Source organism: Chenopodium album, chromosome 18 (assembly GCF_948465745.1).
Source record: "Chenopodium album chromosome 18, dcCheAlbu1.1, whole genome shotgun sequence".
Classification (NCBI taxonomy): Eukaryota; Viridiplantae; Streptophyta; class Magnoliopsida; order Caryophyllales; family Amaranthaceae; genus Chenopodium; species Chenopodium album.
The window spans coordinates 32,127,114-32,141,844 of NC_137851.1; the positions used below are offsets into that span (position 1 = coordinate 32,127,114).

The 14,731-nt window shown below is 35.1% G+C and overlaps 1 protein-coding gene across 1 annotated transcript; it reads left to right on the forward strand.

Annotated features, from left to right (window-relative positions):
* Positions 1-320: 320 nt before the first annotated feature.
* On the forward strand, positions 321-14,382 carry LOC145592376 (DNA-directed RNA polymerase I subunit 1-like). The gene is made up of 13 exons (XM_081648820.1): positions 321-817; positions 2,947-3,035; positions 3,129-3,276; positions 3,373-3,591; positions 3,709-4,113; positions 4,226-4,367; positions 7,721-7,923; positions 9,279-9,481; positions 10,144-10,342; positions 10,438-10,694; positions 11,751-11,891; positions 12,362-13,082; positions 13,669-14,382. The coding sequence occupies exons 1-13, from the start codon at positions 542-544 to the stop codon at positions 14,245-14,247; spliced, it is 3,582 nt and encodes a 1,193-aa protein (XP_081504946.1). The 5' UTR covers positions 321-541; the 3' UTR covers positions 14,248-14,382.
* Positions 14,383-14,731: the final 349 nt, after the last annotated feature.

The following is a 14,731-nucleotide window of genomic DNA, read 5'->3' on the forward strand; positions in this document are numbered from 1 at the left end:
TTCTGCGTTCACCAAGGAGACAACTGAGGCAGCACAACTGGTTAAGGTTAAGAATTTATTAGTTGGTGCCTACGACGGTACCACCAACCCTGAAAATCACCTTGGAAAGACTGAAAGAGAAATATTCTCTTTTTTGAGATCCCATGTTTTGGTGTACTAGGATAGGTCTCTGTAGATTGAACTTTTCATTCTATCTATGTTTTTATTTCATATGTGGCTATATTTTCAATGGTTGTATACTTGTTTAAGCCTCTATCTAGCTGCATTTACTTTGAACCTGGTTTATTTATGTATGCTAGAACTCTCGAATTATTTATTTATTTATTTAGTTTTATTTAGTAATCTGATATTTTCTTATCTTTTTTCTTTCTTACTGATTAGGCTACATGAACAATGAATTAAACTTGGTCTAATAAGTCATTAAGTGATTACAATTGAATGTAATTTGGTGACCTGAAGAATGCCTCCCCTTCCCCCTCCTCTTCTTACTTTCTGTTGATCATGCTAAGTGCTAATATTGGATATTAAAGTTGTTCGATTAATGTTGTCTACACAGAGAGTGACTCCATGGAATGCGACAAGCTTAAGAGAAGCAATTGTTAATGGACCTGATATTCATCCTGGGGCCACACACTATGTTGATAAAATAACATCAAAACTACCACCTATCAGGAAATCTCGTATTGCTTTTGCAAGAAAATTACCTTCTTCAAGAGGAGTCACAACCCAACCTGGGAAGTCTTTCAGTAATGATTACGAAGGGAAGGTTGTACACCGTCACTTGCGCAATGGGGACGTAGTTCTGGTGAATCGACAGGTATGAGGAAACAACAGTTGTTTGAAAAATGGAATGTGGCAGTGGATCTACTGTTGATCTGTTTGTGGGAAAAATGTGATGATGTGTACATTTATGTGTACTTGTATTTAACTTATGTTAAAACTTGTTAATCCTCTTGTGTATGTGCCTATGTGAGCATATGTGAGTCCTTATAGTTAAATGCTTGTAGTTCCCTTCGAGTTGTTGGTACTTGTATAAAATAAAAAATTCATGAATCAACTTAATTATTTTGCTGTTAAAATTGGATTATTGCTTTTGGTTGTTTCAACTGTAGTGTGGTTCTGGGAAGTGACTGCAAAATGAGGAACCTGAGAAGATAAATTAATGTGTTGCAGCAAAGGGATGAATATTAGGCTATAGATTTTCTGTTTTGTTATGTATTTTGCTTACTTTGACTTCCCAGAACTTAAGAAGAATTAAAGTTGCTTTCCATTTGTATAAAGGAGAAGCTATGCTGGTTTTGCTCTTAGTCTTCTTTTCTTCTGCTTTTTTTTAAGAAAATATAATTGGTATATTCTTATGTGGGACTAATTTTTGGGGGCATTTTCTTCTCTTTATAATCATGTCAGTGTTGACAGTGAAATAGCAAATCCATTGTGGAAGTATGTGTGGTTTCTCAATGCCAATGCTAGTTCAGGAGGAAGGATTAAGTAGAGCCCTTAAAACTATATAAGACTAACGTCTTTCCCTTTATGTTGCTGATATGAGAGTGCTTCTGGAATTTAGGTTTATCGCTTAGCCTGTCAGGCTCAAGTCCCATATCGTGCAATTGGTTTATAACGTAGTGTAACACAAAAATGGTCTTGGGATATCTAGGCTTGGGTGACCAGTGCAACATAAGATCCTCCACCATTGGTATGAGGGCACAAAGGGGGAGGTTGATTGGTTGGATATCAATCGATGCGTCTTTGGGTGTGCCTTATTCTGAAAGTTAGCTCCAAGGGAGTCCCCTCCCCATATGATTAATGAGGGATAAGTAATATACCTTAGAATTGAACTGTCACAGACCTCCCCACCCTCAGCTATAAGGTAAGGAGATCAAAAAATTGTCACAAGACCAAAAAAGATTATCATGTCTGATAATGGAAATGGATTATTCTATGGATGACATCAATACGGAAACATAATTTGAACACAATGAGAGGCTGACAAGTTCAAGCCATTGATTTCACTTCCACACTAACAAGTTTAGCAATGATTTACAACCAATAATAATACTTCAAAGGTTACTTTTAGCCTAGTGCATATAATTACTATCAGCAAGTCTCCTCATACCATTTATCCTCATTCTTTTCTGGAAGTGTTGGTGCATGTGTGGAAATTCATTGGATAAGGTAGGCCATACCTCTCTAGAACAGTCGGTTTCCAAAAATCTATTCTTACATTTCTCTTTTACCTTGATTTGTTGAAGATGAACTTATTTGATTAAACTAAAAGAAACCCTGATTTATCAACATAATGATCATTCTATAATATGTTGTTTAATCAACAAAATTTTTTAACTTTCCAATATCTGGAACCACCAAGAAGGGAAAGCATTGCTTGTGGAAATTTTCTGTTCTGCCTACTAGGTCATAGCATCTGAATTCGGGATGAGTCAGAGATTCTTGTTGATTTATTCAGAAAGCCTAGATCTTCTGTGGTGAAATTACCTCGATGAATTGCGTTGTAAATAGGTGCTTTTATTTATTTATTTTATTTTTATTGCCCCTGTTTTTGTGCCTATGTTTAAGTAGTTTGGATTTTTGGGATATCTGTGCCATGATTTATGCCAGAGTTGTCTTTTTGGTCTTGTAATATTTGGGGTCCTGTGTTTGCTCTTCTATATGCCATTTATAATTTTGTATGTCTTTTACTTATTTATATATTATTATTGTTATTGTTATTGTTGTTGTTATTGTTACTGTTATTGTTATTATTATTGTTCTTGTTATTGTTATTGTAAAAAAAGAAGGAAATAATCAATGGATGTGTTTGACTGTTTAGGAGTTGGTTGGGCATTAGTCAACCGAGCTTGCCTATTCAGAATAACAATAACAATAATATTTTATGTGATTACTTTTGCCGCCTTGGTTTTTAGTCACTCTAATATTTTATATGCTTCTCAGCCGACGCTTCATAAACCAAGTATAATTGCACTTAAGGTCCGAGTCCTGCCTGGAGAGAAGACTATTCGTTTTCATTATGCAAACTGCGAGTATGTTTCCTACCCTTTACAATATGGCTTTGTGTTATGATTCTGCAAGGTTCTTGCTGCTGATACTTGTCACTACCTGCTGACTTTATGCAGTTCTTTCAATGCTGATTTTGACGGTGATGAAATAAACGTTCACTTTCCACAAGATGAGATATCTCGGGCTGAAGCTTACAACATTGTCAATGCTGATAACCAATATATAGTTCCTACTCGTGGTGATCCTAAAAGAGCCTTAATTCAGGTTCTTATATAAAATGAGGGTCATATGATTGATTATAATTTACCTTAATCTGTCCTCAATATCTTATTTTTCTCATATTTTCATACTTGTGAATAGGATCACATTGTAGGTGCTGTACTTCTCACAAAGAGAGATACTTTTCTTACCTTACAAGAATTTAATGAGCTTCTATATATGTCCGGTGTGTGTTCTTCTGGCGCATCATCCCTGAATGCCAAATCTGGAAAGAAAATATCTGTAGTAGATGCAGAAAATGTTATACAGGTTCATCCACCCGCTATAATTAAACCACAGATGCTTTGGACAGGGAAGCAGGTTTGAATTACCCTTATGAGATTTCTCTGTAGTAACATATCAGTCTTCTGTATTTCTTGTTGTTAGCTCTCTGATTTTCTGAATAAACTTTTACAGTCTATAATCGCTCTTGTGTAGGTTATAACTGCCATCTTGAATCACGTAACGAGAGGTTCTTTACCATTTACTGCAAAAAAGCGTGCTAAAATTGCTCGAGAATATTTTGGGAGGGATGAATCCAAACGGAAGAATGATGAAAATCTTAAGACAGCTGAAGAGGGTTCTCAAAAGAAAAAGAAGAAAAGTCGGAGTTCTAAGAAGATGACTGCTGGAGATTCGGCAATAAACATTCAAAGGGACCCCAGCCACAGCATCGATGAAGATGTTGTGTTTGTTTACAAAAATGAGCTGGTTCAAGGGGTTATTGACAAGGAACAGTTTGGGAAGTTTGGTTTAGTTCATACTGTGCAGGAGATGTACGGGTCTAATGCTGCAGGAACCTTGCTTTCTGTATTGAGTCGTGTTTTCACAGCTTTCCTGCAGGTGGCTACCCAACCTTCTTATTAGCCTGATTTTCACCTAATGCGAAATGATTTGTGTACATATGTACGTGTTGCATTTTGACTTATCTTTATAAATTTCTTGTGTCTTGTAGTTGCATGGTTTTACCTGTGGAGTTGATGATATTCTCCTATTACAACCTTATGACATCCTGAGGAAAAAATTGCTTGATATTTGCCATAATTGTGGCGAGGAGGTTCACCAGCAATTTATTGGCCGCGAGAAAGAAGGTTTAGGTACATGACAATTCTTCAATGCAAAGTTCTTGACTATAGGATGTAGCTTTGTGTTAATTTATACACTCCCTGCTCAAATGGAAAAAAATTATATCATTGCTGTCCTAGATCTAACATAATTTCAACAAAATTTCCTTACAATCTCAGTCAACTCCTTACAATTAAAAGTGGGTGGTAGTATATTAGGCTATCCAATCATATCTGTTCTATATCAGGAAATTTGGCAACTTTACTCAAAGTCCAAACATCCAAAATTATTTTTGTGACTATTATCTTAGGATGAAGATAGCATGAAGTGATTAGGTTTAGAATGTGAGATTAGTTTTCTTTGAGATTGTGCCTTGTATCTTATCCCCATTTTATACTCCCATTACTTATTTGAAAACTGTGCAAGGCATGTTGTTGAGCCTTTTTATATAAAGAAAAGGCAAGCTTGATAAAGCTGATTTCATTGTCAAATCACATATCACTCTGATGTTTGTTAGAGCAGTACAATATGTTGAGGTTTCGGCAAGAGCCTTTCTTATGCTGGTATGGTACAGCTGATCAAATCAGTCCTGTTTTCTATTCAGAATTACTGTAAAAGTCTCTTAATATTACCCTTTCAAGGACATTGAGCGGATTTTTTTTCACATTCCCATTGGTTATCATCTGCTTGTTCCATAGAAGATGGTTTTTAGACTTCCATATATTTTATAATTGTATTCTCAACTACTCCTTACATTTTTTTAAATGCTACACTTGCCTTATTCAGCCGTTTTTTTTTTTTCAAATGACACACTTCCTCTTTTGGATATTCCTTATATTTTAACTTTACCCACCAATGGTCCCCACTCTCACTTATTTTATCATTTCTCACTCCTTGAATGGTTCCCATTCCCTCTCACATCCTTTTACTTTTCAATAAAATAAGAACCCCACTATTTTCTCTTACATTTTTTTTAGGTAAATACAAGTCTATAACAGAGATAATCAATTCTTGTTTATCACAGGGTACTTATGTATTTACCATTTGACTTTGACTTAACTGCCGTTTCCCATTCTCTCTTCAATTGACATTCTCTTTCCTGCTTCAACCTTGTTCAATGGCAGAATTAATGACTTTTCAGTCTTCAGAATCAAACAAGCGAAATCAATGGAGAAAGAAAAGCATACATACCCTTTAGGGTTTACCATGCCCTTTATTTCTCCCTTTGTTATTCGGGTTTTGTTTTCAGCCGCCGGAAATGGTTTGCTGGCAGAGTCGAAGGCGGGAAGAAGTAGATGTACATGAAGGAAGAATAAGATGAATAGAAAGAAAAAGATAGGAGGAGGAAGATGATGAATTTTGCAACCATTAGCAAATGTTTGCTAACGTCTGTCATCTCCATCTGTCACTGCCATATGACAAATAAAGTACAAAATATATTTTTAATGGGCCAGCAAAACCCATGCATTTGTAGTATACTAATTGTGTGAGAGAAACAACCAGGTTTATCTCTGTTATAAACCTGGGCTCCTTTTTTTTTTTTTCCCTAATTATCCTACCTACCCCACTAGCATCTTATTTTATTTAAATCAATAAAACCTCCTAAAACTCTGTGCATTCACAACTCTACCCTTTAAAAAAAAAAACAGAGGGAGTACTTTATTGTGGTTACCATAGGTTAATTCCATAGAGGAGGGTTTTTAGACTTCCATATATATACATATATATGTGGTTACCATAGGTTACTTCCTCTGTTTTTTGTTTTGTTTTGTTTTGTTTTTTTTTTTAATTGCATCACTATACTAAAAAAGAAGTTTTAAATTAATTGCATCACTATCCTTTTTAACTTATAAGTTTTCTCTATCTCTCTCCTACCACATGGGCCCCATTTATTTTTTCTCTCTACCCAAAAAATGTCTAGGAGTCTATGAAAACAAAAGTGATGCAACTAAACTGAGGAAGTATATGTAGTTAGGATCCGGTGAGAAGTATGCTTATGGTGGGAAGCGTGAGAAATAAAGGTACATTAAGTATATAGAACTGATACATCCAATGTGTATTATAGATACATTGAAATAACATCATATATACATCAAGCCTTTTCCTCCTTTTTCCTTTTAAATATGGACATATCGGCAATACAACGCCTACACATGCCCATTACAGAAACTCACCTCTTTCTCAAGCCTTGTTAGAATTCAATTAGTGTCATAAACTTATTAATTAAATTTGAAAACCAAAACCCCCTCTTTCTGTCTTTCTCTACCAACAAATACATCATGATATTGCTGCAGCTAGCTATAAACAATGACCTTGGTTGACAACGGCATATGAAATTTAAAGGTAATTTATGAGGGGAAGAAGCAGAGATGAGCTCAACAAATAAGATGCTAAATATAGAAGAATCGTATAGATACAATCATACAATAGAATTATCTTACACATACATCACCATCAATGCTCAATAGATACATCAAAATGTTTTAGAGATACATCAATAGCATTTTTGTTTAGAGTTTACAAAAAGTTTTTCATATCTGATTGTAAAACTATAAAATAAATTTGATGTATATATTGTTGAAATAAAGCTTTGAAAATGGAGGAGAGTATGAAAAAGATTAGCTCAATAGCTTAGGAGGCCAAAAAAATGGAGGAAAAATAGAGTTTGGGGAAGAAAGGTACTCCTAAGAAAGGCACATGTATCCCATATACAGCAAGGTACACTTTGAGCTAAATATTTCACATACTTACCATCATGCCATTAATGAATGGATGATATGAGCCATCAGATTAAACTAATCCAACTGTTGACAGCTTTTCTCACCCTTCTCACATAACATTCCCTTTTCACAATGTATATATATATATATATATATATATAATGGAATTCTCAAATACTTTATTGCGTTCTGTCTGTTGCTGGGTTTATGTGCCACTCAAGTGTTATAAGAGCTTTCATTTATTGTAGTTTCTTTTAAATATCTTCCTGGCTTTGGTCCTCTGTCTCTTCTCTCATTAGGACACATTAAGATGGGTATAGAGGAACAGGTTATTGAACATAGATTCACATGAAGGGTTTTCTTTTTTTTTTTTTTGTTCCCTCTTTGGCATCAGTTTTAGTCCACAGTAGTACTTTACTATAATCCATGAGCTTCTGTGTTCTGAATCTTATTGGCCGTATATCCTAGATTTCCAGTTGAGACATTCAATGTATGCCTAATCCTTTTTCCGGACTTAAAGTCGTCCCTTTAGTTGATGTAATAGCTGTAAGGGGCTTGTTGTTATGCAGTATGTTTTGATTCTGTAATTATGGCACTCTAATAATGTTAGTTGTTTTGTTTTTAATTCTTTCTGATTTCATTTTTGTGTACCTCTATCTGTCCAGAATTTTCAGAGATGCAAATCGAAATTGAAAAAGCAGTTCGGCGTAATGGAGAATCTGCAATAGCGCTTCTTGATGGGTTGATGAGAAGTAAGCTTAATACACTGAGCTCTGCGGTCACTAAGCTATTCCCTGAAGGACTAATTAAGTCTTTTCGGAAGAACTGTCTTTCTCTCATGACACTCTCTGGAGCTAAAGGTGGCACTGTAAGTTGTTGACTTTATTGACTTGCTTCAGTTTGATTTTTTTATTGCTTGGATATTCTTCTACTTTCTATAATTTAATATGAATGTAAAAGCCTGATGTAATTTGAGGCACAAAGCATCTCAAAGGCTATGGTATAGGGAGCAAGCGAAAGGTGCAGCACCGTACATGCTGAGCCTATGCTTATAAATGATTCTGAAAATTAATACAATGAATGCTTTTTATCCAGCATCGTAATAATATTAACATGAGATGCTTATACTCTGATAAACGTATCCCAATGATAAAAAGTAAAGAAATTAGAATCAGAATAATTGTTGTTTTAATGAGTCTTTACCTCAACTCCCCCTACCCAGCACATCCTATGTTTTATGGTGGACTAGAGATGTGTGTTTTATAACGCCTCTTACTTCATTCGAGGCATGCTGAAGCTTTGAAGTTGAACCCTAGGTGCCTGTGATGATTTTGTGCCTGGAGAAGTTATATTTTTACTGCTAATGACACTGTTGCACTGTGTCATAGTCACACACTAAGTAAGGCGTTTGGTTTTACCATTGCCTTGCAACTCTCAGATCCTTCCGATAAATTTTAGATATCTAAACTGTATTGAATCTCCTTATACTAGGATAAATTACAACTATTTAATTTGTCTAATGAGTCAAGATAGGTAGCTGCCTGCTACAAATAGTTTCACTGGTTCAGCATATAGCTAATGTTCATGGTCTGTACATAATTAATTACATAATAAAGGTTCATAAGGATGTTGCAACCTTGTACAATTAGAGGTGACAACAATTGCTTAAGTATAATGTATCGTGAAACGGTGGAAGGAAGAATACTTGTTGGACAAGAAAATGATGTAATTTAGTTTGCTTAACATAGCAATAGTGACTATAAGTACTATATATTATTTTATATTGTATTTGGAGTTGCAAGGTTTGCATTCCCATTTCTTATAGTGGTATTGTGGTATATATATGAAGTAGAGTAGACCTCATAGAATAACTGGTTAAGTTTCCAACCAAAATACACTTATGGATCCCTTTAGAGTTTTTGTGTTACTTGGTAACTCGAGGACTTGAAGGCATCTCACTATCTCAGTGTGTATGTTTGGAATATTGTAGTGCTTGGCTTGGCTATCTCATACGATGAAAGATAATGGGTGGAGCTATGCAATAGGCGTGGTTTATTATGATGGATTACCGCTTTGTTTTTTTTTTTTTTTGTTTATTTACATGACCCTTACATCCTTCCAGCGAGTTTAGATTCTCCAAGACTGCCGGTTTCTACACTTGTTGCGTTTGTGCTGCTGTCATATTAATGCTGATTGATTCAGTTTTCTTTTAACTTTTGGCAGTTCAACTTCCAACAAATCTCTCTTCTGTTGGGTCAACAAGAGTTGGAAGGGAAACGTGTGCCTCGAATGGTTTCTGGAAAGACGCTACCTTGCTTTGTCCCTTGGGACTGTTCAGCTCGAGCTGGAGGATTTATCAGTGATCGTTATCTTACTGGCCTTCGCCCCCAAGAATTTTATTTCCACTGCATGGCTGGTCGTGAAGGGTAAATTTGTTCAGTCCTTGCTTCTCAGGCGTACAACACTAGTTTAAAATAATTCCTCTCCCGCCTCCCTTAAAAAAAAAAAAAAACAATCGTGTGGAAGTTTAGAACTCTTAAAGTATCTTAAGTAGCAAGGAAAATCCACTTATCAGGAAGTAAATAGGCTAAGTTAATTTTGTATGTTTTGTAGATTTGTAGCTCAAATTCATCATATTGCTATGAAGAAAAAGTCACCTACAGGCTTTGAATCTTTCCCTGTGGGACCGAAATATTCCAGGCCTATGTTTACTGGAAAAAAATGAACATTAACTGGATGGTTGTCCTTTTTGTTTCCCAAAGAGATCATAATATAAGTAGGAATCTAGTTTTTGGTTGGGTTGGACCATGCAGTTCCGAGTAAACTGTTATCAAATAAAGTGAGCTAAAGTTCCTTTATTTGTTTAGAATATAGATAGTCCATTGTATATGTTTTGTGACCTTGTTTTTCAGAATGGACTGCGTAGCACATTTTCTTTTGACTGCAACTTAGGGCTCTAATGAGAGTGTTAGTGGAGACATTAATGACAAGATGAACAGTTATTTTTAAAGAACATGCCACTCATTAATTTTTTTTTATTTTTTTTAAATGGTTTGCTTTTTGATTCATGTACATTATGTTTATGTAGGTTAGTGGATACAGCCGTCAAAACGTCTCGCAGCGGATACCTTCAAAGGTGCTTGATTAAAAATCTTGAGTGCCTCAGCGTTCAATATGACTACACAGTTCGTGATGCAGATGGTTCTGTCATTCAGTTCCGCTATGGAGAAGATGGAGTCGATGTTCACAAGAAGAACTATATGCATGAATATGAGGCATTAGCGTTGGTTGGGCTTTGTTTTTATCCTACAATGTTATTTTAATTTATTTAACTGTTATTTTTTTTATACTTATTTAACTGTTAATTTTTTTATACTTCCAGAATCAATCGCTGATTGTTAGCACAAATCCTTTAAGTCAAATCGATGATGGATCCTTATCCAAGTACATTGATGAAGATAATGAAGTACCAAATCAACTTGCCAAGGAAGCCAAAGAATTCTATAAAGGTCACCCAAAGGACCGTTTGAACTTTCTAAAATTGGTTAAGAACAAATATTACAGGAGTCTTGCACAACCTGGGGAGCCTGTTGGAATAATTGCAGCTCAGTCAGTTGGAGAACCATCTACACAGATGACGTGAGTTCTTTATTCCTCATAGTAGCTACATGTTTGAAATTTTTTTTTTTGTAATCTGCTGTTAAAAAGCTTTTAATATGTGATTCAAAAGTTGCTACATTGCATTTAGGTTCAAGACAGTTGATGAAGCAGATATATGGGTTAAATTAGCTCTTTATGAGCATTTGGTTTTCCGAACATGCAATCAATGCAACAGTAGATATAATGAAATTGCTCTATAATACATTACTTTATTTGTACAAAGAAATGCTGAATCCTCAATGAACCTGCAGTTCACTTGCAGAAGAGGGGTGAATGTACATTATTGATGATGCTCTGCTTTAACCTGCTCCAAGCCATATGCCAATGTCCTTCAAAGGAGTTTGATTGGACTAAATTTTCTCAAATAAATCTGAAATTAGATTTTTTTTTCAAAGAATATTCTGTAAAGTGCTAGATTTTTTTTAGTACTTCTTGGATTAATGTTTTGGAGCTGAGATTTCTAGTCGGGGTAAAACTCGATGTTTGGAAATAATGTTAATGACAACCACGATTCTGAAACTCAAAGTTACCTTATTATTATCACCTTCTTAATCACAAGAAGTTTTTGAATGGATGTCTGAGTCTTGAGAGAATAGTATATCACATTAATAAATAAAAAAAAAAAAAAAAAAAAAAGAAAAAAAAAAGAAAAAGAGGTTTGAAAGGATATCTACTCATGTCCAAGTAGGATCAATGTTCTTTGATTACATCTTTGTTCTTCATAAGCTGACTGCCAAAAGATTTGTCTTTAATTATCTTTAGAAATTGTGTTCAGTTTTTGATCTTTGTAAACTTTTGTACGAATGTATTTTCCTAGTTGTATTTTTCTAGCCTCTTATCTGAACCTGTTCTGGCTTCTGACCTATTGACATTGCCTCAAAACTATGTACTAGAGATTTAATTTGAAATGGACAAAACATGCGTAATTATCTAAATTTTTTATTGCCTAGTTATAAGTAACATTCATACTATCTTCTTTTTTATAGGAATCTTCTAATTGATGCACTTTTTGTATCTGTGATTATGAAACTTTAGATTGAATACATTCCATCATGCCGGTCGAGGTGAAATGAACGTGACACTAGGAATTCCACGTCTGCAGGAGATATTAATGACTGCATCAAAATCTATTAGGACTCCAACTATGACATGTCCTTTGCTCAAGTGCAAAGCTAAGTGAGTTCTATTTTCCTGTTTCTTCTGTTTTAATCACAGTTCACTATCCATTGGCGGAAAGTTGGAGACAGGTATGTATTGATGTGTAAAATCATAACCATAGCAAAGCTAGACTTAAGGTTATAAAAGGTGAACAAAGTACAGAAGTACTAACCTAAGTAGATTGAAAACTTTTGTGCCTGTGGAAACTTTTAGACAGAGTTGGATATGTTTCAAAATACAACATATATGCTTCAGTAATAAATAAATGCATGAAAATTAATTCTTTTCCTTGCATTAACATTTTTAGACCTCTTCACATTCACATTTTTCCATGCAGAAATAGAGATTTAATTCCTGTTTGTTCTGTCACATTCCTACCTTGCTCTAATTTCTTCTGAACAACTTATTGCATATAATGTTGCAACTGTATATCTATTGATATCCTTCTTTCTGGAAGTTTTGCTGATTAGTATATTTGACACTTCCAGGGATGATGCAGAGCAACTTGCTGCGATGTTGAAGAGGATCACAGTTGCTGACATGATAGAAAGCATGGAAGTTAGTGTTGTGCCATTTGCAATTGAGAAACATGAAATCTGCAGTATATATAAGCTTAAAATAAAGCTCTATGATCCTGTACTTTATCCTCCTTACACTGATATAACATTAAAAGACTGTCACAGTACCCTGCTAGACGAGTATATGAGTGAGATGGAAGCTGCTATAAAAAGTCATTTGCTTTTGCTTTCTAGAATATGTGGTATCAAATCTGAATCCCAGCCAAAAGGTTCAGCAGATATGGATGAAGATGGCTTTGGGAGCCAGTCACAGACAGTAGAAGAAGAAGATGATGATGATGATGATGAAGATGATGACAATGATTGCAATGAAGCAGGGGGGGATCATTCGTCAAAAGTACGAAAAAGGAAACAGCAAGATGAGATTGAGTATGAGGATGACTCAGAAGAAGTTGAGGAGGGAAATCCTGTAGCTGATCGTGAGAATGGAGATGAAGATGGAGAAGTATCTGAGGACAATGATGTACTGAAAACCTCTTCTGGTCCTGATTCTGAAGAACAAAAGGACAAACGAGAAGCTTATCAAAGAAAAAAATCAGATAATGACAAAGCAATATATGTGGACTGTGATGGACTATTTTTTGAAGTCCATTTTAAGTTGTCAAATGAACCACACATATTGCTGGCGCAGGTATGCTGAAATTGATTTCTTTCCATTAATTTTCATTATCCTGTCTTAGTAATTGGTTTATTTATGATTGTTTATGACTGCCTTTTTTGCATAGCTGCTCTTTGATTTGAAACTTAACGAAGTGGAGAAACTTAATTTATTTTGTCATTTATATGTGATCAACATTAGTTGTGCAGGGATGGCCATAGTTAAAAAGTTTTTAGTAATATACAACCCTCGTGCCAAGTATAAGAGGCTAAAAATAGCATGTTAATTACACAAATCAACATGTGAATTTGTCATAATTTTTCTTTACTACTAATATCTAAGGGTATAAATATTTAGGGATGCATATATTATAACTGTAGGTGAAAAGCAAATACTTGCATTTCCAGTATATGTCTTCAGGTGAGCACTAAAACTTTAAGTTGAAGAAGATGTTAGAAGTGGTGTGTGCGCTGTAGGAATTTCCTCCAAACTTGAGTATATCCCTCCGAGGAGTACGCATATTTTAGTTGGATCATATTATAGTTACATCACTATCTTCCACAAGATATTCCCTGAATATAACTATGTTTCATTTTCTCATTTATGGTTGTTGATGCAGATTGCGGAGAAGGTAGCTAAGAAAGTTTATGTTAAGACTGCTGGCAAGATTGAGCAATGTAAAGTAGTGGAGCTTCATTTGGAAGACTCTGGGAAGGGAGGAATCCCAATGCTGAGAAAAGGTAAAGAATCTCGTCCTGCTCTTCAGACTGCTGGTGTGGATTTTGCTGCTTTTTGGGATATGCGAGATGAGCTGGATGTCAAGCACATTAGTTCCAATGACATTTATGCAATGCTTAGTACTTATGGGGTTGAAGCTGCCAGAGCGACCATTATAACAGAGATCTTCACAGTTTTTGGTCACTATGGAGTCACAGTAGACATGAGACACTTAACCTTAATTGCTGATTACATGACACATACGGGCGCGTATAGGCCATTGAGCAGAAGTGGGGGTATAATTGATTCGATATCTCCGTTTAGCAAAATGTCATATGAAACTGCTTCCAAGTTCCTTACTGATGCAGCAGCCCATGGTGAAGTTGATACCTTGGAGACTCCTTCGGCTAGGATTTGTCTGGGCTTGCCTGCTAAAGTTGGTACAGGATGTTTCGACTTGATGCATGATTTGGATGTGTAATATGTCACAATTGATGGTGTACAGATTCCCGATTTTGAGTCCTCACCTTAGATGCAATTCAGTTTAAGTGATAATTATGCGTGTAAAACTGATGTAATTTTTGGTTATGTATCCAATTTATGTATTTTATTGTTATTTTTGATTTTTTATTTATGCAAGTATAATTAAATTTAATGTTATGTCTTGTTTATGATCCCTACAATTTAGCCGTTCTAGACAAAGCAATAATCATAGTTTTAGGGTAAAATGCCTGTCAGCGAACAATTACCAACCGCTAGTAAAGATTTACCGACTGGTTTCGCTGTTTTTTCAAAGGTTAGTAAAAACACTTCTTTTAGTATTTATCTATTTATTTTGACAAGTTCTTACAAAACATTAAAAATCACACCAAAGAAATCACGCATACGAAAAAAACCCTAGCTTTCTCTCTCTCTCTTCTAAACTCTAGCCTACATTGTCAATTTTAAAGGGGTTTCCATTGGAT

Excerpts from the sequence above, each read along its gene's own strand:
- LOC145592376 (XM_081648820.1), top strand. The coding sequence starts at position 542 with ATGTTGTCTACACAGAGAGTGACTCCATGGAATGCGACAAGCTTAAGA. Across the intron at positions 818-2,946 it reads TAGTTCTGGTGAATCGACAG|CCGACGCTTCATAAACCAAG; the intron begins GTATGAGGAAAC and ends TATGCTTCTCAG. Across the intron at positions 9,482-10,143 it reads TGCATGGCTGGTCGTGAAGG|GTTAGTGGATACAGCCGTCA; the intron begins GTAAATTTGTTC and ends ATGTTTATGTAG.